This window comes from Mercurialis annua, linkage group LG7 (genome assembly GCF_937616625.2).
Source record: "Mercurialis annua linkage group LG7, ddMerAnnu1.2, whole genome shotgun sequence".
Taxonomy (NCBI): Eukaryota; Viridiplantae; Streptophyta; class Magnoliopsida; order Malpighiales; family Euphorbiaceae; genus Mercurialis; species Mercurialis annua.
The window spans coordinates 43,375,086-43,401,489 of NC_065576.1; the positions used below are offsets into that span (position 1 = coordinate 43,375,086).

Consider the following 26,404-nt stretch of genomic DNA (forward strand, 5'->3'; position numbering starts at 1 on the left):
TATCTTTTTATTCTTTATCACGCCGCCGTCGTTTCTTCAACGATCCGCCGTTGCTCCGCCTTCGTCCCGCCTTCGTCCCGCCTTCGCTTTGTTTTCACGTCGCCGTTGATTTGCCGTTCTTTCATATTTTAGCGATTTTTTTTTCTCAACTCGTGGTGATTATTACGATTTATTTTAACTCTCAGATCTAAAAAAATTGTTCTTGAATTTTTTCAGTTTAAGATCTGAAAATCTGCATTAAAAACAATTTTATGATGAAAGAAAACAATTTTCTGCAGAAAAAACGATTTTCTGCAGAAAACAGCTCCTGGTTATCATATCGTTATCACTATGACGTTATCATATCATTATCATAACACTGCAGAGAAAAATATTTTTCTATAAAAAAAAACAGTTTCTGATTATCATATGAGTATCACTGTATTATCATGTAGTTATCATAATATTGCAGGAAAAAAAGATTGTTTATAGAAAATAATATTTGATTATCATATTGTTATCATAACATTATCATGTCGTTATCATAGCATTATTATATGATACCGAGATGATAATATTTATGGTACCTATATGATAATGTTATGATAATATTTATGATACTATTATGATAAACAGTGTCTGATTATCGTATAAGTATCACTATATTATCATATCGTTATCATAACACTGCGGTGATAACGATATGATAATGTAACTGTTGCTTTTTATAAAGATAAGTTATGATAATAGTATGACAGAGTTAATGATAATAGTATGATAACGTACGAAAAATAATTTTTTAAAAAATATTATGATACTGAGATGATAATGTAACTGCTGCTTTTATGATAATGGAGTAAAATTATAATTATTTTAATTCCGAGAGTAAAAACATAAATATGAAAAAAAGGTGAGGTATTTTTTGTAACTTTTCCTTGTTGAGGTAAAAAGTGCAAATATTTTTGTTTTTTAGGTAAATACCTAAATTTCCCATTATACTTCCATATCAACAACAAAAAACAATTAATTACTCACTTTCTATCAAAAATTCATGTGGGCCATTACATATAAAAAAAACATGTACACATTATCAAGCAAACTTGATATATTAGAAAAGGGGGGGGAAAAATCAAAAATACAAACAATCATCATCATAATCTCCCTTGCAAGCTTCATGAGTGAATCAAATTAATGAGATTTTAGAAATATTAGAGACAAAAGCAATTGAGGATACTCCATAAAAACCGCATCCATGCTTTTGCTACATATTTAAAACATTATATTAGGAGATATGTGACATTGGTTTTAGGATTAATTAATATTTTATATAGTATATGCAATAATATTAAAAGGGTGAAAAGAAAAAGGGTCGGAGTGTACGAGGTGTGTATTTCTTTTGTTTTGTCCTCAAAAGTAGTTTCCTCAATCTTGGATGAGTTAATAAATCCAAATAAACTCCTGCATTACAATGATATTTTTAGAAAAATAATTAAAAACCAAAATCATCAATAATGATATAGTCACAAAATTTTAATGTGTGCTATGTGTTAGGCTAGTCATGGATCCATCATCCGTAATTCACAACTACCACATCATTTAATTAACGAGCCAAACTTGCATTGATATTTATTTAATTAGCTTCATCCATATGAAAATGAGATTGAATAAAAAATGTTAACTAAATATTAAATATAGTGCACCTATATTTATACTTTAAAATACGGGTAGTGTTGTAAGCGAATCGAGCTGCTTGTGAGCAACTCGGCGTTCAGCTCAATAAAAAATCGGTTCGTGTTCGTTCACATTATAAACAAACCGAATTCAAAATTGATTTTATGTTCAATTATTCAAACGAGCTAAACATGAAAATAGTGGTGTTCGGCTAGTTTACAATAGTGAACATCTCTTTAATTATTCATGAACGAGCTCGATTAAGAGTTCGTGAACGAGCTCGATTAAGAGTTCGTGAACAAGTTCGGAGTTTGATAAAACGTTCACGAACTGGTTCATATTGTAACTCGACAAAAAGTTCAAGAACTAGTTAGTTGTATTTTATTCTTTTAACATATTAAAACTATACTGAACTAAACAAAATTATGTAGTTTTCATAATAAAAAAACACCAAAATTATATAATTTTAATTTGTGTTTGTGTTTGTGTTCGTTTAAATGTCTGTCAATTCTAATGACATGCTGTGCTATATAAAAATTTATATAAAACTAAAAATAATTAAGTCATTCCTTCTACAAACATTCTTCTTTTCTAATTATAAAAAAAAATTAAGATAGAAATTAAATTTAGAGACTATTTATAAAGAAAACGATAGTCGAGGTATAATTAGGGTAAATCTAATTTGGAGATATTACTGTCCCTAGATAGCGCTACTGTGGTCATGTGATATCTTCTAAAAGAGTCTGTTGGTCCTACCAGATTGATCCAGTGTAACCGAAACGCATCATCACCGTTCATTTTAATCTTACTTACAGTTAATACTAAAACCTAGAAGTAACTAAAGCAATCTATAGTAAAAAAACAGAAAGTTACCGTACCTTCCGTTGGCGGGGGGATTAGTTACTTTCAATGTAATTCCCTCCAAGTCCTGGATAAAATATTCTTAAGCGTATTTCCGGCGAGTCTCTGCAACGCCTTTTTAGCGCCGGCGACTTCCATCTCCGCCAAACTCTGCAAATGCTGGTGAGCTCCGGCAGCCAATAGCGACTTCCGACACTCGCCACTTCCGCCGCTGATTAAAGCGGCCACCACCATAACCGGAAACTTCTTGGCAACAAACTCATTCTTCGGATCCAACATCTGAATTAATTTCATCAAACATTTCTCATCTCTAACCAACTCTTTCTTATTCGATTTCACCGTCAATAAATTAACCAACGCAACCGTCGCCGATTCTTGTAGACCGGCCGGCTTCGGCATCTCGATTAGCTTTAGCAACGAAGCTACACATCCTTCAATCGCGCGTTTATTGCCGTCGCTGATCGTTAAACTCGCGAGTAAAGTGACTGAAATTTGCTGTAGAATTAGGTTTCCTTGCCGGATAAAATCGCCGAGTCGGATGATGAACAATGTCGAAGCGGAGAGAGTTTTGGATACCGATTCTGAGATAGATAACGAACTGATTACACGTAAAACGTGCTCTAGCGTATCTGAATTAGGTAAACTTTGAATTAAATCCATTAATCTATGTAATCCTCGTTCTTTAATTATCAACGTGCGAAAATACTCGCCGGAGGAAGCCATCACCGCCGCACAATCCGCCGCTTTTTCTCTAGCTGCATTAGTAGAAGAATTCGAGACGAGTAAATTAACAATAACTGAAACGCCGCCTTCTTCCGCTATAGCCATTTTTATATCGTCGACGGCAGCCACATTTCTAATAGCACCAACCGCGTGAGTACGCGCCGCTTCTGATCCAGATCGGCAGACTTCAATCAACACCGAAACGCCGCCGTATGCTAAAATAGCCCATCCGTTATCTGGATCCGAAGTGATTGCTTCGACAGCAATTGCAGCTTTTTCTTTTAACGACATAGAACCCGAATCAAGGATCCGAATCAATGGCCCTAACCCGCCTTGCTCAAACACAGTTTTTCTCGCTTCATCGGACGCCGACGCTAATATAGAAACCGCTAACACCGCTTGTTCTTGAATCAAACGATGATTATTATTATTAAAATCAAGTAAACTTATCAAATACGCCACGTTGCCTTCTTTAGCAACTAAACTCGCCGATTTTTCATTTAGAATCTGAAGGAGAGAATCCAAAGCTTTCTTTTTAAACTCAACGCCGCCGATTTGCAGCCGAGTAAAAAGATCTCTAATATAAAAACCTAGCTCCTCCTCCGTTGAACTCGGGCCGGGGTTCGACAGTACTATAGCATTAGACTGGTGTAATACACCGGATTTCAGCAGTAAATCAAGGTCGTGGAGGTGGTTAGACAACGAAGAAGAAGCGATATCAAGATCGCTTTGGAAGAGAAGCTTACCGCCATTGAAGGAGGAGAGTGAGCTCTGGTTACAGAGAGAATGGAGGCGCTGGAGAGTGGAGAGAATCGACGGGAGTAGAGTGTGGAGGAGAGGGTTTTGAGACCAGTGAGGTGAATCGGAGAGGAGAGAAACTGAAGACTGGAGGGATGTGAGTTTTGCGTGGAGGACTTGCCACCGTCCGATGAAGGATCGGACGGTGAGGGAGGAGACTAGGAGGATGGAGAGGACGCTTGTGATTAAGTCTAGAAATGTCTGTGGTGGTTTTTCTGGTGGCGGTGGTGGTAATGTAGGTTCGGCGGCGGTGGGATTAGTGGGCTGCATTTAGGTTTGACCCGATTAGAACCGGGTTTGGATAGAGTTGAGCGTAGAATGGCGACTGAATAAATTGTAGAAGAAGAATGAGAATGGTGTTGTAGTAGGGCTAAACAGGTCAACATTCATCACTTTGTCAGGGAGCATACGCTTTATGCCACGTCATTATTTTTAATTGTTTTATTTATGACATGAGAAATAATTTGTTTATAAGAAAAAAATGTCAATCCAACTATAATTTTTTTATGCTGGTTCAATTAAAAAGTACTCCAAAAAAAAACACTTTATTTATTTTTAAAAATATCATTCAAGAAAATAATTTTATGGATTATTTAACTTTTTAGTTCAATTTTTCAATGACTATGACTATCTAATGTTTGCATTTAGATATCATATTTTATATAACTTTTATAAGTCAATTTTAGCTTGACTTTTAATGTATGGGGTAGGTAAAATTGGACCAACTTATATAATAACTAATTTAATTGAAGTCTGCTTTGTTTTTTTATTAGTTTATATATTACATTAATTAATTGTTATTATATGATTAAAATTCTAAGTATAGATGATTAAACTTTCATTGAATTTCTTTGGGGGAAAAATTTCATTGAATTTCTTTTAAAAATTGAGATGTTTCAATTTTAGCTTAATTAAGTGGTTGGATACTAAATTTACTTATAAATTTATAATGATAATATAACTTGATTGATGATCATAGCAACATGAGGAAAAATAATAAAACACCGACAATTAAATTAGGACATAAATACTACTATTAAATATTATTTCATATGTTTTAATAGGGACTTATTCACTTTAACTTATCAACAGTTTTTTATAATTTTTTTATATATTTTTATTTAATAAGTCATTAATCTTTATTTCTTATATATTTGATAGATAGAATTAAATATTATTTAATTGGTGAATTTTAAATAATAATAATATAAAAAATTAAATAAATTGACAAAAAAATTGGAACATAAAAATAGAAAAAGCGACAATTCTATCAAAACGGAAAAAATATTATTTGTCCCATGTTCTAATCTAAATATGAATTGGAAAACCACCGGATCAATGGAATCCTATAACTAACTAGTTTATTTTTTATTAAAAAAACCTATTAATTTGATTAATTTTAATTATAGTCAGATTGATTAAAATCGACCAAATTTTGATCGATTTAATTCTTTTTATTCTACCATCATCTTTCATGTCAAGGTTGGTTCATTCAATTCCAGAATATTAATTTTACTGCATTTATGTAAACTATAAAAGAGTTAATTTTCTTAGTTAAAAAATCAATTATAAATATCATAACATGGTAAAATTCACATAAATCCAATAACAATCACCATTACACATCAATTTATTAACACCTAGAATGGTTCTATTCTATGAATTTTGCTAAATTACATATGCAACTTTATGATAAAAAACATTGGGCTGAAAACGGCAATGGACATGGATATCTAATTGGGCTAAAAATGGCAATGGAAATGGATATCTAACTGGGCTTAATCTCCAAACCCAAATGTCAAACATTTGCCCAGACAAGAACCACCACCACCACCACAAAAAAAAAAAAACTCCGCTCCTCTAAACCCCTAACACTGTGTCATTTCAAGCAAACCAATAGCTAAAACCTCCGGCGGCGGCGGCGGCAGAGATGGTGAACAAACCATGGAGAGTTATACCAAGACCACTACTAGAAACCATCTTAAACAACCACGCCCACCACCACCGTGTCCCTCAGCCTCTCATTCTCCACGGCCCCCGTGGCTCCGGCAAAACCACCCTAATTCTCGAACGTAATTACAAACCACTCTCCTCATTATCATTTACTATAATGCAATAATTCTCACTATTTTATTTTATTTCCAGGTCTTCTAAATAATTGGAATCAAGGTCCACACATCACAGGCTACGTAGATTTTGCACAGTCAATCAAAGATCACCACCCAGATCATAACAGTTCATTTCCATGGGCGTCTTGGTTTACTTGTGAGTCTCCAGCTCTGTCTAATTGTAAAACCCAGCTCGAAACTTGTCTTGAATCCATGGCTTATAAGGGTGTTAAGCTTGGTGTTATCACTTCTAATCAAATTTTTACTACTCTTAAGAAATGGCACAGTCTCGATACCGCTCTTCGCAGAATTATACTCGAGAAGGGTAATAAGATTGCGTCGAGATCGAGAAACGGGGTTTCTGATAAGGCTTCGGGGTCGGTGCTCTGGGACCGGGCGGTGTTTACGCTGTCTGTTCGATCAAACGTCGAAGAGATTGATGGGATTTTGGAGTTGGAGGGGAATGGCAGGAGTTTGAGTTTAGAAGAGAGTTCGTATTTTCGGGATTCGATTGTGGCGTTGAGATTGGCTAAGGAGGTTATTAATGTGCAGCAAGGTTGGAGAGCTAATGCCATTGCTCATTTGAATGGGACTGGTGGGTTTTCTAGGTCTTTAGCGAATTCGTGTACTGATTGGCCTTGTTTATTGATTGAGTTGCTGTCTCAGGCTGCTGAGATTGACTACTTTCAGGTGCTTATGTGCAAATACTAGCATTTGTCAAATTGTATTTGCCTATTGGGTATTGGATTTGTTATGAATATGTTTTCATGTTTTTGCAGCCGAAGCTGGTTATAAACAATATTGAAGTTCTTAAAAATGCGATTTTAACAGATGATTCAACAGTGTCTGGAGCCATGTATCATGACAGTTTAATATGGAGAATTATTGCCCTGGGTGCAAATGAGAGGTGTCTGCCAGTTATGCTTGTCACGTCTGATAGGTTAGTCCAGCTTCAACCACGTTCTTTTATCAATTATGATATTTCCTATGTGATATGTAGAAAAGTCAGGAATAGAAAAATTAGGGGTCATAGGGGAGTACTCTACAACAGAAAATTCAGGAATTTGAGCATGTTATTATGATTCTTTTTCTGACGAGACTGTAAGATAATAGTACGGTTTAACACTATTATTAATCCCTCCTTGTTTGACTAGGACTATATTTTGATTCAACCTGGTTGATTTGATTCTGTGAAGCTTATACCTCCGTTTGACAAGACCATGCTTCGTGTGGCTTCACTCTTAAAATGATATTTTGGCTGGGCATATAAGTCTTAGAGGTTTGACTGGTGGAAATAAATTTGTTCTTAAATTCGGGGAAAACTTAATGTAATGTATTGATGCAAGTTTCCTAATTATCATACTGGAACAACATTTCCTTAGGTTGTATAATTAACAGACACCACGAACTGCAAAATTATGACTTAAAGATTCTGCATCTATTTGTGGGCTTGCAGCATCTGTTACCATTGTTGTGATGTTCCAGGCATTACTTTGTCCGGTTACTCTGGTTGTTGAACTTTGACATTGTATTGATATTAAGAACAAATTGATATCTAGAATGGGAATTAATGAGACTTAGCTGAAACTTATTGCCAAAATGGACTCAGAACTTGACCCCATGCGTTCTCTCAATTGATATTTTAATGATTTTAAAATTTGGAAGTATACAAGGAATTGGACTCGACCCGACATGAATACTGAGCAATGTCCTTTCTTCTTTTTCTTTATCCTATTTCTCTTATAAGGTATCTGCTCAAAGATTTGTCCCCTTCTCTCTCTACTGATAATAATTCTTCTTTGTGCTGTTTCTGCAGCTACTACTCATATCAGGCCTTCATGGATTTTGGATTTCCTGACGTATTCATCTCTCGTGAGGTAATCTAACTTTAACTACTACTACTACGGCCATCTTTTCCGTAATCTCTGTTTGTGTATCATGGTTCTCTGTGTTTGCTGTTTTTCCTAAATCAAGTTTGAGAAAGAGATAACTGTACTTTGTTTCTAATCTTACTTTCAACTGACTTTTACTGCCACCACTGCCGCCAGCTTTCAACTGCTCTAGCTACTCTTTTAATCTCTGATTGTGTGGCATGGTTCTCCGTGCTTGCCACCTTTCCTAGTTCAAGTTCTGAAAAAATAAAGCTGTATTTTGTTTTTCTTTTCTGCTATATAAATTTGGACTAGAATATTACCAGAAAGCAAATCAGTTAAGAATTTTTTTCTTACTTCCCATGATGAGAGGAGTGAGTGTGAGGAGCTGCATTGGATTTGCAAGGCTTGAGCTAATTTTAGTGAATATTGAATAAAAATATACTTGTGATGGAATAAAAAGTATTGAAACATCATAGAGATGCAGAGAAGTTTCTCATTCTCTGCGAGTGTCTTTCTAATTGTATGGTAGTAGGAAAATGAATAGGAAAGGGGGAGGATAAATTATGAGAAAGGCGCCATCATTAAATCTTTTTGGAAGTGGGGGATTTACAGATACTGAAATGAGCTGAAAGAGTATTGAAATAGGTGAATTAATCCGACCAAAATTTACAGTCTTGATAAACGAGAAATTAGAGGTGAAAGTGCTTGAAATGACGTATTTGATCTTACTATCAGTTCATAAAAATGTTGAAACACTTTTACCATAAATTCCCAACTTTCGCCCCCGTCTATTATCTCTCAATCCACAAAAATAAAAATGAAAATTGAAATTCCATTGCTTCCTTGCGCTTCTGTTTCATCTCCTGTACTTTCCTCCTTAATTCTACTTCATTTGTGCTGGCTAATATTTTTATTTCTCTTGAATAGACTTGGGCTGTCTGCTTTTAAATGTATGTGTTATGGTCCATGCCAGTATACAAATCATGGTTTTGGTAGATGTTGCTCATTCCAGTTTTCTTCATCTACAGACCTCTGGATGGACTTCGCAGGAAGCTAAAATGCATATGGTTACTGACTACTTCAGTCCTTCAGAAGTGAGAAATCTTTTGTTTGACTTTTTTCCTTATAGAATTTTTGTTAAATGTGAAATTGGGATAGTGTAAAGACAGTGAGGTAGGAGACATATTATCCCATCACAATAATGTTGGCTCTCCCTGCCTCCCTTTACTCTTTTCTTCTTCACCAGTGTTGTTATCTCTTTCCATTTTCTTTATTTATGAAATATAATGTTATCGATGAAAAATTGCAGTGGACGATGATTGTTGAGGTGCTAGGGCCAAATCCTCGTCATCTCTTTGAGCTTTATGCACTCAAGCAGAGCAACTATTACCATAAGTAAGGACATTTGCTAAACTTGTCTCAGTTTGTTTCAGTTGTTGCAAAATTTCACTCAAGACTTTAAAACTTTTAGTTATTCTTTTTTTTAGCATAAATGTGAGAAATTCCTAGTTCATGCAATGTAGGACTCTACTAGATCTAATTTATTGCAAGTCACGCTCAATATTCTTGTATACACACGCACATGCATGCATGCATTTTTTTCTTTGGCTTACGTTGCTGTATGTGCTCTGTGGATTTATCACTCTTGCATCTCTTGAATGTAAACATAGACTTGAGATTTATAGTAGAAGATTGAAGGTTGTGAAATGTCATAACTCGTCATCTTCTTTTGTCAAATTGAATTATTAGCATTTAGAAATAATGATAGATGTCTTGCTACCATTTTTAAATGAAGGGTACTGGATGACAAGGGTAGCACATTTGAGGACATCATAGATGCATATTTGGCTTATCTGCAGGTAATCTTTATAATGAATGAGAATTGGATCTGTTTGATATACATGCTTTTTTTCTGTTCAGTTGTCTAATAAGTTGTTTTATTAAGATATTTCTTTCTATGCAGCTTTGAATTTTAAAGGAAAAAAAAGGTTGCAAAACCCAAGAAATCCATAAATATGAGTTGTATCTTCTCAGTTAGTAATCAAATTAAACTACTTTTACCTTAAAAATAGAAGCCATAAACCGTTTCCGAAAATGATACCGATCATGTGAAGCGTCTCATTTTTTCTTGCATTTTTTTGTTACTTTTGGATAATCTATGGTGCAGTATGAAAAAAGTGACAGGTCAAATGCCTCATCTTTGAGTTTCAAATCATTTACCAATTCAAGACTCTGTTTTAATTTTCTTAGTTGAAGTTTCTGATCTTGCAATGTGGTATTCAATTGCTAGTTGACTAGGTGTTTGTCAATGCTGAGCCTGTAATGCAGTTGTTTGACAAGAATCAAGACAGTCATTACCGTTTTACTTGAATTAACTATTCAAAGTCTTAATTTGCATAAGAAGTTATTTGACTTGTTCCTCCTTCTTGCATTTCATTTCTATGATCGAGAAGAAAAACAAAGGATCAAAGTGTAAATCCAGTATTATGAAACTCGTGTTCTAGAACTGGAACTACCACTCTTGTTTTCTTAACCTGAATTCAGCCAATTGTAATCAGCTAGAAGGCTTAGCACCAACCAGCCTTAAGTTGCTTCTCATCTTTCACATGTAAATTTGATTTCAATTTTTAAAACTTTTTACCAAGAAAACACTCCATAGTGGCTGGTTAGTACATGGTTTGGATTTGAATGATAACTTTACCTGTAAATCTTGTGAACTCGTCTTCTATCCGGAGTATCTTTTACTATTTTTATATTCACTGTTAAGTGTGACAAATACAGGGTAAATTCATGTGTTAATAGTGTTAATTTGTGTGATTCTAACCATCTGTTCAAATCAATTGCCTGAATACCTATCCTTATTGCTATTTTTAAGGTCAGCGTGGTGAATCCTGCCATGGAAAAAGCTCTTGAAATCCTGCACAAGTTTGCTGAAGATGCAAGAAATGGAAAAATTCCAAAAGATAGATTACGTTTTGGTGCTCCTTGGAGGCACCCTCCAAAGCGAGATGAACCTATTCTTTACTCGCAATGGGCGAAGCTTCAACTAATGGATTTTGTTCAATCTCTAGCAAATACAGAATTTGGGGTAACAGTTTCTATCTGAAGAAATCAAACTCTAATGTTGTGATTTTGCTTTATTTGTTGTAGCTCTGATTTTCTTCTTCTTTTAATTTTTATGCTGTATACCACAAATTTCTTTACACATATGTGGCTAAGTATTTTACTGTTCCAAAAATATATTCATGGAACTCGAACATGTGCAGGATAGGGAATATATGAGTCTAATTTCTGACTCCTAGATTTTTCCGTTTGTTTTGAAGTGTCAGTTGACCCTTGTCATAACATTTCTGTCTGACACGAGTGCTTGAGAACAATGTGAAGAGGCAAAGTATTATGTAAAGGAGCCATTATCATTTGGTTCCCTAGTTTGTCCCATTTAAGGACATTTTGAAGATGACACTAATCGTCATGCTATGACAATCGTAATCTTTCGGTGGATGGGCCACTAACGACCTCTGACTTGAATCCTCATATCCTCAATAAGCTGTTACTTATAACAAGTTTCTTTGATGTGATAGTTAAATGCTGAATTGAACTTGAAAATATTCACAGTTTCTTATTTCTCATTGTGCCTGCCATGTCTAAAAATTGGTTCCTCTTTCCTCGTTGATGCAGGTTAATTATCTAGCTGACTGCAGCCTTGAGATCTTCGATGATCCTTGTATTCCTGCATTGTTAGAGGTAGTCTGTCATTCTTTTATGTTTGGTCTTCCTAAATGATTTGTGTCTCATCAAGGTCTTACATAATGTATTTAGATTTTTCAATTTCTGAGGTTTTCAATAACTACTTGAAAGAATTGTTTTCAACAACTTTAATGTCCAGTCTCTCTCTCCCCCCATCTCCCTTTTATTCTATACTATTACTTTTCTTAGTACCTGAATTTTTTGATCTCTCTGTCAATTCTTTAATTATAGACGGTCATTTATTGATTTTAGATTCTCTAAATGCTAAAATATACAAGTGCAATGGTTTTCCACTCAATCATTTGCCCAACTCCACATAATTTTTATAGGTGGGTTTGCTTTACGCGCAACGTGATCCATCCTTCATTCGCCCTGTATCTAGAGGCATCCAGAGATGTCTTGTGAGATGGTAAGGATATTTTCATTTTGAATTTGATAACCTAAATTGTGCACGAGGATTCTATATGCTCATACAGTCATACACGCTGATGTCCTTATGCAGGCTTGTGCAGGAGAGGATGTCCATGAGTTCCTGGGATCTGCTTCAGTTTATGTGGCAGCGGATTATACGTGGACGTAGCTATCGCCATCTGATGCTAGAAGTGGGTTATAATAAATAAATCAAACAAAAGCATGCGCTTCACCTAAGTTGGAATTTAGCTCATACAAGTGGCAATAAATGTCCATAAATCACTGAATATATGCTAGAAGTGGGATAACTTCTGTTTTGACATTAGAATGGAACCTGGAACTAAATGGTTAGTTTTGACTGGAAGCACTTGTTTGGAACATTTGGCTCTGATCTGAGGTGGTAGAGGATGTTAATGCAATTATACTACAAGGTCGCTGATCATCTGCTGCAGCACAAAGGTAGGTTCAAATTTCAAGGATGAAAAAAATGAGAATTGTTTACACTGAATGTATAGTATAGTGATGAATGCAATAATTTGAATCACAGCATAAACATATTATACACGTAAACTTTCAAAATTTATTTTGAAGAAAGCATTCATTGAGGCAAACAATTCTCTTGGTTTCATGATTATTTACTGTTGCAAATGTATTTCCAATTCATTTTTCTCATAATTAAAATTGGCTACACTAGATGATATGCAATTGTGCACTCAAGTATGCTGGATTCTCTTGTAAACTTAAACTTTTAACAACATTTTGTATTTATGCTGAACTTCTAACTTAATTCAGAACTTTTGCATTTTTCTTTTACTGTCCTGATTACTGGAAATTTATTAGCCCCACATTCTGCTTGTTTTACAGTGAACAGAAGATGATCAGCAAATGCTGCTTTGAAGGAAAAAATTTATTACCGTAAGATTTTCCTTTGCTCTCTCAAATTTATTAGCTGTTGCATTTTGACTCATTATTGCATCTCTTTCGCTCACATATATAAAATGTAAGTGTGTGTCACTGTAGTATTACTCTTGTGTCATTCTCAAAGTTCAAGCAACTTATACTTGAATAGATTTTGGATCCTATTGAATTCAAGTCCTATAACCAGCTAGAAACTAAACATTAATGTTGACACAGTGACACTTGGAATATTTTTCTTTTATTATCAGCCTTTAGTAAAAATCCCATTACTAGGTCTTCAAGTTCAACATATTTTTAATCATCTCTTTTAGGAATTAAGTTGTAAACTCTGCTCAACAACATTATTTAAAAGACTTAAATAGCAATTTGCCCCGTCAACTTGTAAGCAATGGATAATTAGCATATAATTAACTTTATGGACAAATTAGTCTTAAAGTTGGTGGTTATGGTCAGTTAACCCCATTTTTGCAATTTGCCTCCAAAACTTGTAAGCTAATTGCCCCCTCAACTTGTAGGATTTTGCAAAAATGGGGATAATTGACCATAACCACCAACTTTCAGAATGATTCGCCCGCAAAGTTAATTTATATGCTAATTGTCCGTTGCTTACAAGTTGAGGGGGCAAATTGCTACTTAAGTCTTATTTAAAATGAAAAAAGCGGCTTGCCTTGGTGTACCGGTCTGATCTTGTTGGTGTCTGAGATCATGAATGAGTAATTCAGGGAGGCGCCCAAGCAATGTCTGATCTGCCACTCTAATGGTCAGGTGCAAGTCAAAGTGGATTTCAGTAAATAGAATAGAAATGAGAGAATTAGGCTACCGTTTGGTTCATGGAATAGAATAGATGGGGAATAGAACAGAAAAAAGAAATGGAATAGTATAGCTATTCTTATTTCATAATTTAGTTCATTTGATGGAATATCTATTGCGTGATTAGATTTTATATTAATTTTCATATTTTTATTTTAACATTATACTGTATTGTAATTTTTTTGAAGGTCATAGTCCTATCTAGCCTTCCTATTTATGTAGCAAATTACTCAAGAGTCAAGACAACATGCTAATAAGAACTTAAAATAGAAGGAAAAGTGATAATAAAGTGCTTACTTTAGCACAAGTTAAATTTCAGAATCACTTATTACTGCAATGGTGCTATAGCTGAATATTGAATTTCTCCTTTGTAGGTTGCTCTGGAAAAAAGGCCTCTAGGCTTCGAATGGCTCTGAAGACTCGGAAGTTATTGACGTTAAGAAGCATTATTTTTTGGCACTTGAAGATGATGATTATTTACAGAAAGAGGTTAGTACAGTCAGCAATTGCTCAAGGATCTCTTTCATTTGATCTATTTATGACTTCCTTGTGGCCGACGATGATTCATTTAATGTTATAAAGCAAGAACAAGCTATCGATTTATTTTAAAAGAAAACTATCAATTAAATGCCTGTTCATTCGTAATAATACTTCTACCAGGCAATTAGAGTTTTTCTATGACAAAAAATTCTGACATAGCTTTACATGTATACATCAATCTGCATATAATAGCTTAATTGGAAGAAAATGTTGGCTATGTAAGTTGATATTTCTAGTGATTCATAAGTGTTTGTTTTCCTTCGATTCCGTCATGAGTCTAACAAATGTAGCCTTTATTTTAGAATTTTACAAATAATAGTAACGGCTTAATTGGAGAGAGAAAATGAGCAAAGGACGAATTTGGTCTGTAGCCTTTTTAGTGCTAGCTAAACTTAAAGTAATGACTTTTGTGCAACGTCGAAAGGGTCTTGATGTAGTGTGTACTTGTGAATCGAAATCAAATAATTTATTTTCAGCTATTTTGATTAGTTAAGGATAAGGTTTTCTATATTTATGTCGATTAAGGATAGAATTAGATTATTTGTCCATAAATTTGTTCACATTGTGTGATTTATTCTTAATTAATCTAAAAATAGAGATTATCATTCTTTATTGAACAAAATAACTCATAGTGAACTTGCGTTGACTTTTACCTGAGAGAATTATTTGAAGGTGTAAAACTCTACATAATTGGTGAAGAAGTTGAAAATTTTTATCTGCACACAACACTTTTCTAGACATGTTGGATGGGCTGGCTAACTATTTGGCCCGTCCATTTCGGGCTGGAATTTGATAATAATTTTTGGAATTTTTATTAAAATAACATACTTTTTAAAAAAAAATACAAAAATGTATAAAACACGATTTTACAATTAATCTAAAAATCATATTGCTGCACTGACCGTGCATTTTAGTTAGATTTAGGTAGATTTTATATCTTTGTATTTATGACATATCACTCCTTCAAAATATTGGCTGATTTAACGTGAATTATTAAATGGATTATATAATTTAAAATTTAGGTGAGTTAGCTTGATTTTGTATTATTGCATTTGTATTTTATGTAATTTAAAATTTAGATGAATGAAGAATAACATAATAATATTTTAATAAGAGTAGGTTGATTGAAGAAAAAAAATTCCAATGATTTTATTTTATTTAATTACTATTACTAATAATGATAATGATAATTTTGCAATGACCAAGTGCCTAACAATGGTGAAAATTAAAGTGTAATGCGGCTGGCATGGTCCACAAAAGGATCCAAAGTCCACTTATATCTGTGTTATTAGTCATTACTGCAAGCAGTACTTATGCATAGGAGTTAAAGATATGGTTTTTATCAGAGATTATATATATGGTCTCCAGCTCATTGGCACTACAAAATTTAGACGATTCCTTTTGCATGTTTCTTGTGTTACGTGCCTTTAAGTGACATTAGTAACCCCATTTTTAGACTACCACGATAATTTATACTACTACTTTCGATTTATACTACCTCCGTTCTTTTTTAGTTGTCCATTTAGCCAAAATTGCACATATTAAGATAGTGGGATTTTTGCCTTAAATAATAGAAGTAAATACTAATATAACCCTACTATATAATAAATGCTTTGTAAATTGAGTTATAAAGTCATTTATTAGGGAGGGTTAAATTTGAAAGATAATAGCTAATATTATCTTGAAATTCTAAATGGACAACTAAATGTAGACAAATTCATTTGTCTAAATGGACAACTAAAAAAGAACGGAGGGAGTAATATTTATCGTATTTAAAAATTATTTTTGGTTCATAATATTTATTGTATTACAATTTTAAAAGAATATTAAATGCTATTTTTTAAATTTATTTCTAGCAATAAATAATTTAATGAGGTTAAAATAACTCGTCAAACATGTAAGTTGGTAAGGCGTTCTATTAGCTTAAATGGAATTGTGGGTTTGAACCGTATTTATGTACGCTATCGTTTAAAATATGGGGCTAGAATTTTGCCTTCCGTAAGGAACCTATCCAACTCTAGTAGGAATTAGTATGAATATGAAAGGTTTAAAGTTGTCGTTTTATAGTTGGAATCCGTTTAAAACACCTTATGTATCTTATAACAAAAAAATAGTCAAAAAGAAAACTAGTGGTAATTAATATGGACAATTTAGTAAAAATATACATGAATCAAGACATATTTATTAGTGTCTTAATCTATGTGAACTTGTCACATGCAATAAATATTATGAAACTGAGGGAGTACTGTGTTTATATTATTAAAACTTTTAATACTCCCTCCGTTTGTTTTACTTGTCGATTTATCTGAAATGTCATATATAAAAAAATGTTATTTTTATTTTTATTTTAAATATTAAATATTAATATAGCTATATTTATTAAAAAATATCTTATAAATCTAATTATAGAATGATTTTTCAAGAATAGATAATTTGAAAGAAGATGAGTAAAATCATCTTAAAATATTTAATGGATAAATAATTATAAATATATATATTTAACTAAATAAAAAAATAAAAAAATTGAGGAAGTATGTTCTATTATTAAACTTCAAATATTTTTATGTAATTTTTTGATAAAAATATTCTTATATTTTTTATAGATATTATGAATTATAAATCAGTATTATTGTTCTAGTTAATTTTTTTAATTCCAACTAACTATAATATACTAACTATTATAAATTTATGAACTATTTTAAAAAATATTATAAAAACATCATTAACACTACATATGAACTTTAAAAAAAGTGTACAAATGAACTTTTTCCTACGTGAGGGTATAAACGAAAAAATGTTACAAGATGAGTTTTTTTAAGTAATTAGGCCATTTTTAAATAACCAAACATTGAGGTTTAAAATTGCTTTTTTAAAAGAAAAATTTAGATTTAAAATTATTAAGTTTCATTATTGATGCCAATTCACATCATTCATATTACACATCATTCATATTACAATAAAGTCAAATTATAAACGAGTGAGAGGACACATGCACCAAACTCAAAATTGCCGAATGTTATGGCTTTTTCTTTTTGGCAAAACCCATACGGAGGCCCCTCTACTTTACTGATTTTATTCGAGAGGTCCCTACTCCAAAGTTCTTCACGTTCGGGTCCTTGTACTTGACAAAATCCAATTTGCACACCCTTAAGCTAACGGAAAATGGAAAGTGAAGTTCACTCTCCGTTAATTAATAGAAAACAGTGACGTGGCGTTCCTTTCCATATATTAAAATCTACGTGGCATCAATTTTGAGGACTTATTTCATACAAAATCACAATTTGATAAAATAAGTGTAAAACAAAATATATATGATGGCAAACATATCATTTTGCCATCATCTTCTTTATTTGGCAGGTCTCTGTATTATTCTCAAACTTCTGAGGTTAAACCCATGAACACCAAGTCCACCAACTTTTTGGTTGCGCTTATTCATTATAAAGCAAACCCATTTTACTCAATTTATTAACAGGGGTTGAGTTTGTATAATTTCAAGCTAAAGTAGTAACACTCTTTTTCTCCCATTTTAGTTATCGCTGCAACAAAAGCCATAGCTTTAAGCAATTAAACAGAAAATCATATTTTAACAAATTTTACACAATTTGAGAATTCCCAGAAAGCTCCTATGGCTCACATTTGTTGAGATCCAATTCAGCAGTGTAATATGGCGATAGTGCTCCATATTATATAGCTCAAGAAGAAAACCCAGTTCAACAAATTTGAAGAAAACATATAATATTCTATTATTCTAAATTTCTATCAATACCCACATATCAGAATGTTAAAAGATTGAAGATTTATATAGAGACGAAAATAAGAGAAAAGATTTAGAGGAAGAGAAAAGATGGGTTAGATTATGGGGTTTTATGGGGATTTGATGAAATGAGTGGGCAAAGGGTTAAAAGGGGAAAATGAAATGATTCATGCGAACTGGATTTTGTGGAGATTTAAAAGAAGTTTTTGTTTTTGGTGAAGAAGATGAAGTGGAGAAGAAAAATAAAACACAGTCGTTTTATGTGAATTACAAATTCAGAGAAAAAAGGAAAAAATACTTTAGAGGTTCCTTAATTTATATGTATTTTATACATTTTTATAGGGATTAAAAGTTAAAAAAGTGAGACTAATTTTTTTTCACAGTCTCATTTAACGCAAGTGAACTTCACTTGCCATTTTCCGTTAGTTTAAGGGTGTTAAAATTGAAATTTGTCAAGTACAGGGACTCAAAGGTGAAGAACTTCGGAGTAGGGACCTCTCGAATAAAACTGGTAAAGTAAAGGGGTCTCCGTATGGGTTTTGCCTTTCTTTTTCTCTTTCCTTGGTGTTTGTTCCAAAATATAGTACATGCTATTGATAATCGATTATTATTATCGATGTATCATTTTAGATACCGTATTTACAATTTCATATGTAAATTAGATATTTATGATCAAATTAATAATAATAAAAATAATTCTTATAAATTTGATAATAAATTATAATTTTAAAAAACACTATAGATTTAATTTTTTTATCATATAAATCTATAAATAAGAGTTCATATATTTATGGATTATTATTATAAATAAATAATAAAAAACCAAAAAAAATTATCGAAAGAAACATATAATTTATCAAACTTTAATCAGTAAATGATCCAATAACCACCTTTTTTTTTGTCTTTGTAGGAACTAAAAAACAAAATAAAATTAGTTGTAAAATGTTAGTAGAGCTGACCTTATAAGGAGTTCTTATGTTACTTACTCTTTTTTATTTTATTATCACTTTTATTTTATTTTGTTTCAAAAAATCACATCTATAATATTAATGTATTTTTTTATTTTTAATATTAATACCGGTGATATATATGTTAATGAGTAAAGTTAATGATGTATTCATCTATATTAAATTATCAAGATAAGAATAAAAGTTATAAAATGAAATGTATCTATAGTTTTTATGTATTATTAATATGTGACAAATAAAATAGGACGGACAAAGTAATTTAATTTGATGTTTAAGATGACAAACTGATTTTTATAAAGAATTTTAACTAATATTTAGCTGATTTTTTTGTTCAAAATTAAATAAAAAATAAATCAAATAAAATTTAGCAATGTATTTGACTTGGTTTGATTTTTATACACTTCTATCTAAAGGCGTAAATTGAGCAACTTGCAAACCGGTCAAAATTGACTCGAAAGTAATATTGAGATTATTTAATTGAACTCGAACTTCAAAATATTTAGCTCAATAAACTTGTGAATCTAATCAAACTATAATTTTGTTTATTATAATAATAATTTCATTTAATATTAAAATTTATTATAAAATATTTATATAAATAATTGAGCTTGAGTCGAGTTCAAATCTTAAATATTTTAAAGAATTTGAGATTAAGTTTCAAAATTTCAGCGAGTTTGAATCAAATTTAAAAAATTTTAATCGTGCGAAATTCGAACTTGATGGTATTTGAATTCGACTCGATTATACTCCTACTTCTACCTTCACAAGCCTACACTACATACATGCAGGCATTCCACATTTAATATATGTAATGTATATAACCAGCCGTCCCTATTAGCAAAAAGATCCCATTTCTAACCATGTCCTTGGCCTTGCAATTTTCTCTCTAAAAAGCTCTCTCATTACAAAAACTGAGAGAACTCTGCATTTTTCATACTCAATTGTCCATTTTTTCACTCTTTTTTATTCGTCGCTGTTGCTCATTTCAAAGTTTCCTCGCCAATGATTTTCAAGTAAGTAATCACTAATTACAATTAAATTATGTTCATATAAGGGAAAAGAAGAAATGAACGGCTCAGATGCAATCACAAGATGGCAGAGTTTAAAGCAACGGCTGCCATTCAAAGGCCTGGGTTGCTGTGGGCCTACGTGGAGTTCAAGAAGAGCAACAACAACGATCAGAGCCATCATAGAAGAAGATGATCATGATCATGATCATGATCAAGATGAAGAGCCAATCATGTTGCAAGATCAAGCCAGTGATCAACAGCAACGGACGGTGATTACGACGGGTGCAGGGATGAATCTGGCCATGGCATTGGCAGCAGAGCGTAACTTACGGCGGAGATCATCATCTAATAATTTGATGATGAAAAATGTGGGGTCACGGCGACAAGTGAAGACGTTGATGAGATTGATTGAGGAAACCGAGGGTGTTGATTTGATGAGGAAAAAGAAGCGGAGAGATACTGAGAAGGAGGGGATTATTGTTGAGTGTGAAGATGGGAGTGATTGGGTGTGCTGCGTGTGCATGGAGATGAGTAAGGGTGCGGCGTTTATTCCGTGTGGGCATGCGTTTTGTAGAGTCTGTTCAAGGGAGATCTGGGTCAATGGAAGCTCTTGTCCTATTTGTAACCGTTCGATTGTCCAGATTCTTGATCTCTTTTAGTTTTTCTATCCTTTTGTTGAATTTTGTTTCTTTCTTTTTGACTTTTTCTATTTTGTCTTTTAATTTCGTGATTTTCGGAATTATGTGTTTGATTTGATATGCCACCGTTTACATAATTATTTTTCTTTAAAAAGATAGACTTATCTACATTAGTTGTTAACCAATATTAGTGAAAATTAACATGCATTTTTTAAAGTTAAACAAAATAAATTATGGTATGAGAAGAATGAGGAGTTGAACTTCGACCTCATGCATATTGAGAACTTAGCAATTATGCTAAGTTTTCAAATGCCATAATTTTATCTCTTAATCGATAAGGATAATTATATAATATAAATATGCAATTTTTTTTATGGTGATAAAATTTGATTTTACAATATTAGCAATGGACATATTCTTTGAGTTATAAATTATAAATATCTATTGCTAAGTTGGTGATTTTACAATATTTGATTTTACAATTTTTTTCTACTTATTTTTGTACCCCGTGTCAAAATATTCAGATTTTACTCTCATACAATTAACAGCCTAGCCTACTCTCTCTCTCTCTCTCTCTCCTCTCTTTTTTCAATGGTTCTTTTTTTCTCCATTTTTGTTCCCTCCTCCTTCGCTATCACTTTGTCAGTGCTTCGCTATCATTCTGTCAGTGCTTCGCTATCACTTTGTCATCGCTCTGCCGTCATATCACCGTCGTTCCACTATTATTTGAGATTTAATTTATCAATTTTTAAATTTTTATGGTTTATTTTAACTTACAGACCTAAAAAAATCGATCTTACAATTTTTCAGCTTTGAGATCTAAAAATATGTAGAAATAAACGATTTTCATCTGAAATAAAGAATTTTCTGCAAAAAAAGACAATTTTCTGCGTAAAACAGTGTCTGGTTATCATATCATTATCACTACATTATCATGTCGTTATCATAACAGTGCAGAAAAAAATTTCTATAAAAAATAATGCTTGATTATCATAACATTATCATAACGTACTTTATTATAACAGTATATTATCATAACACACTTTATCATAATTATATCATAATATTTTATTATATCTTATCATATTATTATCAAACGGTATCATATTATTTTCATCAAATTTATCATAACGTTATTTATCTTTAATCATAACTATATCATACTATTATCTTAATCGTATAATGTTATTATATTGACAGACCTATTAACGTTAATGATATTGAAATAATAATCAAGTACTTTTCTTGATACTATTATCATAAATCTTATGATAATATTATGATACCGATATGATAATATTATGATACTGATATGATAACATTATGATACATATATGCTAACCTTAATGATACCTATATGATAATCAAGTATTTTTTTGACAAAAACTTATTTTTTTTTGCAGTGTTATAATAATGTCATAGTGATACCGATATAATAATCGGACGTTATTTTCTGATGGCAGATCGATGGCGGAATGACGACAGATTGATGAAGGAACAACGACAGAGCAATAGAAAAGAAGAAAAGAGAACGAAAAGAAAGAAGAAAATGAAAAATAAGACAAATGGAGAAAAAGAAGAAAGAAGAAAGGAGAGAGAGAGAGAGAGAGAGAGACAGGGGAAAAATAGTCAGAGAGCAAAAATGAGATACATGTGTTAGAGTAACTAAAAAAATATTGAAAATAAAAAATAATAAAAAATAAATATTATTATAATAAAAAATAAAAATGCGAAAAAGGTGAGTTATTTTCTCTATTATTTTCTTATTGAGGTAAGCATTACTATTGTTTTAAAAAATGGAGTGTTTTCTCTAATTTTCTCAATTTAATATGGCAATCGATAATAAATTTTTCAACATGTGTTGTTTATGATGGATACCGAATCCTGCCATAAATACTATGGAGCCGAGTAGCAGGAGATCCACTCTCAGACGATATCAGACTCCCGCCCAAAAGGCTAAAGCAAACGAAGGCGGTGGCCGAATCTATGACATCCGTTTGGACTGGAATATTATCTCGTTCATAAGGATAAAACTGAATCCCTGAGAATTCGGACAAAGCGCGTCGATCCTGGGATTCGGATAGATCACCAGATCTGCAATGATTCTCGAATATTTTTCCTATTTGGATACAAACTCCAACTTCTCTAATTTAGGAAGACGAGAATGTTTAGGAAGATGTTCCTAAATAGGATTTATGTCTGAATAAGGAATTATACTCCTAATCATGGTCAAACCTACTAAATAGGATTCACTTCCTTATTCCAACCCTACAAGATATACATTCAACTACTATATAAAGAGGTTGAGGTATGACTAAACACACAACTACATTTATATACGTAAAACGCTGCTCAAAGGCTAAACTGACTTTAACATCGGAGAGTTAATCGGACAACCATCATCTGATTAGCTTCCCCCCTGTTTTGCAGGTTAAATTACCGGATCAGAAGGCAGACTCCATCATTTATGTTGTACTATCAAAAGCTATAAATTATTGTTTTCAAATTATGATTCTTAATGCGATGAACTTTTGGATATTATCAGTTATAAAATTACATCATCTGTTATTGAACTACCGTCCCTTTATGAAAACATTAAACTGTAATTCGTACTCTAATAGTCTTTAAACTTTTATTTATTAATTTGATTATTCATATTGTTATTTTTGTGCTGCTGTTGAACCGTCTAACGTGATAATAAGTGAATGAATTGATTTTTTAAGCTAAACATTTTTTGGAAGGAAATTGAACAAATAAATATTTAACACAAAAAGAGAAATAGAAGATGATATAAATTAGTGGATAATAAAACATTTTTTTAAGATTTTCGTGACTAGTGTGCCTATTTAAACTTGTTAGCGACGTCGCATGACAAGAGTTTAACATTTTTGGTGTCCATATTAAAGACCGCGCAGAGACACCAATAGGAATAAAAAAAAGTTATAAAAATAAAATTTAAAGAATAGTATAACTAAAGTTTAAGGGCAGTTGAGAAAAAATTCGTAGTTAATAAGCATTTGATGTAATTTTTTTTCTTTCACAAAGGCTAAAATTTCCATTAATAATAACAGAAAATTACATGAACAATTTTTCAGTATACTGAGTAAACTATTCTAAAAAGGATGATGAAAACTGTAAAAATACAGTCATCGAATAGGGATAAACTAACCACCAAGGGTCACTCAAATACATAAGTCAAAATAACTAGATCTAAAAATTAAATTTAGTTAAACGACAATAATAAATTACAAATCTAAATAATTACAACAAGAAAATCCATAGATTTAGATCTTAGAAACAATAATCAAGTTGAAAAAATCTAAATTTGTAAGTTAACCTTTCAAATAGACGATTTTTTGTAAAAACCTCATCTTTGAGAAGACAATACTCCATAAAAATGCTAAACTCATAAAGAGTAGGAATTCAAAATGAAAAAAACAACAATAAACTCATTTATATGATATAATCATTTATTTTATACGATTTATAAGAAGATTTGAATGTGAGGAGGTGATTTTTGACCAAAAATTGCCAAAAACCACCTCCTCAAAGAGAAGGCTATTAAAGTTTGTGAAAGAAGAAGAGAGAGTTGAGAGAGAAAAGTTTAGAGAGAGAATTTATGTGTATGACGTAAATTATTCTACTTCTGCTATTTCGGGTATTATCATTGGTTCTCTTATAATACTGTGTTATTTTTAATAATAAAAAATTATTACAATAAATATTATTATTCAATCAAAATAAATAAATAATGTTAGATCTATTTTATAATATATAAATTGATATTTTCAATTCTTTACTGAATTATGCTAAGCAAATTAAAAATATTATAACAATTTTATATCTGATTGCTAAAAGTATTTCACTAAATTTTGGGGTGACTTTTTTTTTTTGTGAAAGGCTATTATGTTTTTGGGTGAGTTCATTTGCCTTGAAATTGTATTTCTCTAATTAATAATTATAACATTTTTCAACACAGTATTTTTCCAAAAATATACGAGTTAAATAGACTTATTGAAAGAAAACATTATTATATTGTCGAAATAAATTTAGTTTTCTTAAGTCATTCACATCTATTTTTCAACTTTAATAATATATTAAGTGAATATTATTTTTAAAGTTTATCAAACTACCGACTAAGGCCATCCCCAATAGCACTCTATTTTTTCATTTTAGTGTAAAAATCATCTCTAATAGTACTCTACATCTAACTGTATTATAGTGTATTTTATTTTTTTATTCTATATATAAAATCACTCTATTATAGTACCTTAAAATATAATATTATTAGAGAAGAAAATAGAGTAATTTTATTTTACTTTTAGTTTTTTATTCTATTATAAATTTTATCATTAAATCTTTATTATTTTTTGTTATAATTTAGTCCAAATAAGCATGTTTAATTTAGCCAGAAATTTAAATATGTAACTTTATAAAATAGACGAGCATTAATTAACTCAACATTTTATAAATAGAGTATATTTAATGTTCTTTTATCTGATAAATATTGTTTTTTCATTTTGTTTAATAAAGATAATTATCTTATATATAAATATATATGAACACATTTAAAAAATATATTATTAAAATCAGTAAGATATATTATTAAATACAAATATATTTTATAAGTATTAAATAATTTATGGGTGTAAGAGTAAAATATTTAAATAATTTATTATGTAGAAATATGCTAAAAATGTTGTTTTAGTGCAAAAAATAGAGTCAGCTATTGGAGATAAAACACACGAAAAGTGTAATTTTAGTGTGAAATTCACACTATTTTTCCTCCAACTATTGGAAATGCTCTAATTTGATGAACTAGATTTTATTTTTAAAAATTATAACTATTTTTTTTTTGGTCAATTACCAAAAGAGAGCAACTTTATTGCAAAGGGAGATACACCCAAATACAAGCCTATAGAAGGCAAACTAGAAATGAAAACTGGCCTGCAAAGCCCTGGAAACCAGGCCCAAACAAACCCCTACTGGAGGAGGACAAAACTCCACACCCAGGCAACCAACAAACAGAAGCAACAACACTATTACAACAGCATGACAGGCCTACAACCGAGCTACCCAAATTAACTATAGATTCTCAACTCAATGCTGCTTTTAATCTTGATAAAGATTTGATTGCTGGAACTAATCTTCTTGTTGAAGATCAAATCATTCCTAGCTCCCCAGATATGGTAAATGGCAGCACAAAATCCTACTTTCTTGATCCTAGAAATTCTGGACTTACCACGAGCTCTTCTAGTGAGAAAGCTAACTTCTCTTCTCCAACTCATCTGCCTCCTGTTAAAATCCATATAGATTAGAACACTTCTCCAAATATCAGCAGAGAAGGGACACTCAAAGAATAGATGATTAGTTGTTTCTTTAGCTTGACAAAAGCAACACTTTTCATCTGTAATCACTCCCCAATTAAACAACTTATCTCTAGTTTGAAGCTTGTTATGTAAAGCTAGCCACGAGATGAAAGAGTGTTTGGGCACATTGCCAGCAAACCAGACCAAATATGGCCACCTAACATTATTCAATCTAGGCATAAGGTTCTTCCACACACTACCAGTAGTGAATCCATTAGGATTTGG

General features: G+C 31.8%; 3 protein-coding genes across 3 annotated transcripts; 2 read left to right on the forward strand and 1 right to left on the reverse strand.

Annotated features, from left to right (window-relative positions):
* Window positions 1–985: 985 nt before the first annotated feature.
* Window positions 986–4,417, reverse strand: LOC126656924 (protein CELLULOSE SYNTHASE INTERACTIVE 1). The gene is made up of 2 exons (XM_050351548.2): window positions 2,529–4,417; window positions 986–1,437 (listed from the first exon to the last, which is right to left on the reverse strand). Exon 1 carries the CDS (start codon window positions 4,300–4,302, stop codon window positions 2,557–2,559), a length of 1,746 nt encoding a protein of 581 aa, XP_050207505.1. The 5' UTR covers window positions 4,303–4,417; the 3' UTR covers window positions 986–1,437; window positions 2,529–2,556.
* A 1,334-nt stretch (window positions 4,418–5,751) lies between these two features.
* Window positions 5,752–14,707, forward strand: LOC126656592 (uncharacterized). The gene is made up of 13 exons (XM_050351188.2): window positions 5,752–6,104; window positions 6,178–6,830; window positions 6,920–7,080; window positions 7,957–8,017; window positions 9,043–9,108; window positions 9,324–9,409; window positions 9,810–9,873; window positions 10,890–11,102; window positions 11,693–11,758; window positions 12,091–12,170; window positions 12,264–12,631; window positions 13,037–13,087; window positions 14,275–14,707. Exons 1-11 carry the CDS (start codon window positions 5,963–5,965, stop codon window positions 12,379–12,381), a joined length of 1,710 nt encoding a protein of 569 aa, XP_050207145.1. The 5' UTR covers window positions 5,752–5,962; the 3' UTR covers window positions 12,382–12,631; window positions 13,037–13,087; window positions 14,275–14,707.
* A 5,233-nt stretch (window positions 14,708–19,940) lies between these two features.
* LOC126656105 (uncharacterized) lies at window positions 19,941–20,968 on the forward strand. Its single transcript, XM_050350591.2, has one exon. The coding sequence runs from the start codon at window positions 20,229–20,231 to the stop codon at window positions 20,829–20,831; it is 603 nt and encodes a 200-aa protein (XP_050206548.1). The 5' UTR covers window positions 19,941–20,228; the 3' UTR covers window positions 20,832–20,968.
* Window positions 20,969–26,404: the final 5,436 nt, after the last annotated feature.